The sequence below is a fragment of the Octopus sinensis genome, linkage group LG7 (genome assembly GCF_006345805.1).
Source record: "Octopus sinensis linkage group LG7, ASM634580v1, whole genome shotgun sequence".
NCBI lineage: Eukaryota > Metazoa > Mollusca > Cephalopoda > Octopoda > Octopodidae > Octopus > Octopus sinensis.
Window position 1 is genome coordinate 91,353,714 of NC_043003.1, and position 4,208 is coordinate 91,357,921.

Here is a 4,208-nt window from a genome sequence, read left to right on the forward strand (position 1 = left end):
GGTCTGCACTGTTTTTAAGAATATCAGGTTTATTATTATTAGTAGCTGGCCTCATACCAATGATGGCTAATTGTAGTATTTTATACATAAATAAGGACAAAAGATAGAATACGGATGGTAATTCAAACTAATACACTTCTCAATGTTATCTACTGGTTGTATTTTGAGATTTGACATCAATCATTTGTTACTGAAAGAACACTGATTCACACATATAAACGTTCACATACTTTCCTTATATACACACACACATACTCACACAGAGTAGAAATGCTGTTTGAGTTTTTTTTTCACCATAGAATTTCCATCATCCCACTATCAATTTTGCCATCACCCCTTCCTTTCTCATTTAGACAATGTGACAGGGAAAAACACGAGTGTATTATTATAGTAGAATATTAGGGCTGTGAGCTGACAGAATTGAGCATACCAGACAAAATGCTTAGCAACACTTCTTCTGGCTTTACATTTTGGATTCATATTCTATCAAGATCATCTTCTGCATTTCATCCTTTCAGGATGGACAGAATAAATACAGAGGTTGATAAAATCCCCACAACTTCAGGCCTTGTGCCTAAGTAGTGGAAAGGATTAATATCATCTTGGCATTTGTCAGTAAACATAGACAGTATTGAACTGAAATGAGAACATAATTGGACAAAACTAATATTGATGATGATCTACTCTATGTATTTACCTGCTACATTAAAGTCCATACTAGAGATCATTCACTTACGAAGAGGTTAATTTACCAGATAATAAATACACTTGAAGGCACATGGCTAATTGGTTAGGATATTTGACACAATCATAAAGACATGAGTTAGAAAACCAGTGGTATGTTGTGTCCTTTGAGTAAAATACTTGATTTCACATTGCTCCAGTTCACTCAGCTGGTAAAAATGAGTAGTACTTGTAATTCAAAGAATTAGCCTTGTCACGCTGAATCTCCCTCAGAACTATGTTAACGGTGTATGCATCTGGAGCGCTCAGCCACTTGCTCTTTAATTTCACAAGCAGGCTATTCCATTGATCGAATCAACTGGAACCCTCGTTGTTATACTAACGGAGTACTACTTTAAATAAATACACTCAGAAACTTTGTTAGTATTCACTGACGTTCTTTTTTTAATTTTATTTACATTTTATTTTTTTGTACATCATTTAGTAGATAGGATTAACAACATGAATGGATGTGGATTAATTAATGAATTAATGGTTGAATTGAAAATATATATGAGAGGTGAAATGTAAAGGAATGAAGAAGAAAAAATTTTAAAAACTAGAGGACATTCCCCAGTCTGTTTGGTATCAAGCAAAAGGGTGAACAATTTATACAAACTGAGCATTTTAATTACAAGGATGTATGTAATAGAAATGTTTTCAGATCTTTATATTTTATAAATATATAAATTTCTTTTTCCTCATCAGATTTTCTGATCATCTTCCTCATCACTATCATAAATTTTTTTTTTCATTTTTCTTTATGCAAGTTTCTCAAAATCACAATACAACAACTTTTATATATATATATCATCATCATCATCATCATTTAGCGTCCGCTTTCCATGCTAGCATGGGTTGGACGGTTCAACTGGGGTCTGTGAGGCCAGAAGGCTGCATCAGGCCCAGTCTGATCTGGCAGTGTTTCTACAGCTGGATGCCCTTCCTAATGCCAACCACTCCATGAGTGTAGTGGGTGCTTTTTACGTGCCACCCGCACAGGAGCCAGACAGAGCTGGCAAACGGCCATGGACGGATGGTGCTTTTTACATGCCACTGGCACGAGGCCAGTCGGGGCGGTGCTGGCAACGGTCACGAACGGATGGTGGTGCCAGATGAGTCTGGCAAACGGCCACGAACGGATGGTGTTTTTTTTTTATTTCCTGCATTATTTCTTTTGTGAAACCCAATATTTTCTGAACTTCATTGCTTTTTCTAGGACTTCTTCAGTTTTCTTCTGTTGTGTGTCGAGAGCTGGTTGTCTTGATGATTTTGAATGAGTTTCTTTTGAAAAATGTGAGTATTTGTTTGAGTTCTTGGGATTTGATGACATCTTTATCATCAATTTCTATCACAGTACTGGCAAAGTCATAGATAGCTATAAATGTTTGGGTGTGTGTGTATTATAAGTTGTTCATTAGTCGGAAAAAAAGCACACAATATAATTAACAGAGGCGTGTTTTTTTCTATATCAGCAAACCATATATAATGTGTTACTGCAAATTTCCATTGTATGAAGATATTTTTATGAAGTCTGCATGAGGTAAGCCTTGCTGCTTCTTAACAAATATATTTTTTTTCTTCAGATGAAACATGTCTCGGTATGCTTTATGAAAACCTTTGTTCAAAAAGACATAAGTTACAGGGTTAGTTATAGAAGTTGTAAGTCCTAATAATGTGAATCCTCTGCCAAATATCAGGAGAGCATTATTGTTAAACCACAACATTTGTATTAAAACAACCGTGAAAAATGGTGTCCATAAAAAGCAGAAAAAGCAAACCACTATTCCGTACAAAAGAAGTGATCTTGAATTCTTGAATTTTTTCTTAGTTGGACCAGGAGTAATGTCGTTATTAGGTTTCAGAATGCCTTTCTGTAATCTCTTAGCAATTGCAAATACTTTTAAATAAAGGATTATAACAATGATGCTGATGAAAAAAAACTGCACTACTAAAATAATCATATAACCAACAGGAAATACAATGTTAAGATTGCAGGCACTGTGACCATCCCAGTAATTCCAGTAAAATGGTACAAATCCAAGAACAGAACTGTAAAGCCAAAGCAATCCAGAAATGATAAAAACTTTTTTGGTGGACATTAGTGAACTGTAATGGAGGGGATGAACCACAGATAAATATCGATCCAGTGTGATAGCCAACACATGTGTCTGTGATGTACCACAAGGAAGCAAGAAGGAGATATATCGCCAGAGGCAAGCATATTTTTGCTTTGTTAAGAATGGATGTACATAGGACACTGTGTGGTAAGGCAGAGATAAAGCCAGCATGATGTCAGTTAATGCCAATGTTAAAACAAAGTGATTTGTAGGGGTGCGTAGGTGTTGGTATCTTATAATAGATATTACCACAGTTCCATTTCCAAACAATATAACAACCATGATCAAAACCGAAAAGACAGCCATTGTGTCTTGCCTTTCCCATAATGCATTAACATCTAAAGTTTCAGTGATGTTCAGATCATTCTGTAGCATTTTTGATAAAGTGAAAATGTATTCAGGCGTATTCAAAATATCTGTTGATTTCTATCAGAATTGGTATGAAAGATTTTCTGTAAGTTTTCTTCATTTAAGAACTCCATGACATACTGATATTTCTGTTTAAAATAAGAGAGAAAAAATGGAAATTAAATTAGTTTTTTTTTAATGACATAATATACATTAATAATGTTTTTCCAAGCAGATGAGTTCTTGGTCTTTTATTGTTCATATTTAATCTGTTGTAACAAAAGAATAAAGCAGAATTCAGGGAAAATTGGATTAGTTGGGATTTCAAATACTGTACTTACATTATTACATAGCAAAAATCCATCTGCTAAAGGATATATACATGCATGCATCTATTTATCTATGTGTATATATGTGTACATATATATATACATATATATATATTATATATATATATATACACATATATAATATATACACATATATATATACATATATATATATATATACACATATATATACACATATATATATATATACATATATATATATCATCATCATCATCATTTAGCGTCCGTATACACATATATATATATACACATATATATATATATACATATATATATATACACACATATATATATATACATATATATATATATACATATATATATATATATATATACACATATATATATATATATACACACACATATCTCTTATTATAAAAGGCAGATTTTATCTGCCTCCCTTTGGGAGTTATACAAATCTACAATATAGGATTTCTTCAATTACAATTTACCTACCATTTTTAAGAGTACAATGCATCGCGTCATGCTAGGTCCAGTTTTTAAAATTTAAACTCCAATTAAGCAAAATTTACAGAAAACTCACATTCTGGTGTGTGTGTCAAATGCTTTTCTTAGTCTGGTTTACACCACATGCAAACGCACACACACACAGTGTGCAACGAATAAAATGAAAGTAAATAGCGACAGAGTGATTTGAGGAAGACTA

At 33.0% G+C, this 4,208-nt stretch overlaps 1 protein-coding gene across 1 annotated transcript in view; it reads right to left on the minus strand.

Moving 5' to 3' along the window:
• Positions 1-1,793: 1,793 nt before the first annotated feature.
• LOC115214280 (trace amine-associated receptor 2-like) overlaps positions 1,794-4,208 on the minus strand; it is a 10,008-nt gene continuing 7,593 nt past the window's right edge. The window contains exon 2 of the mRNA XM_029783425.2: positions 1,794-3,340. Coding sequence (XP_029639285.2) covers positions 2,217-3,218 — 1,002 coding nt within the window. The 5' untranslated portion in view covers positions 3,219-3,340 and the 3' untranslated portion in view covers positions 1,794-2,216. The remainder of the gene's footprint in view (positions 3,341-4,208) is intronic.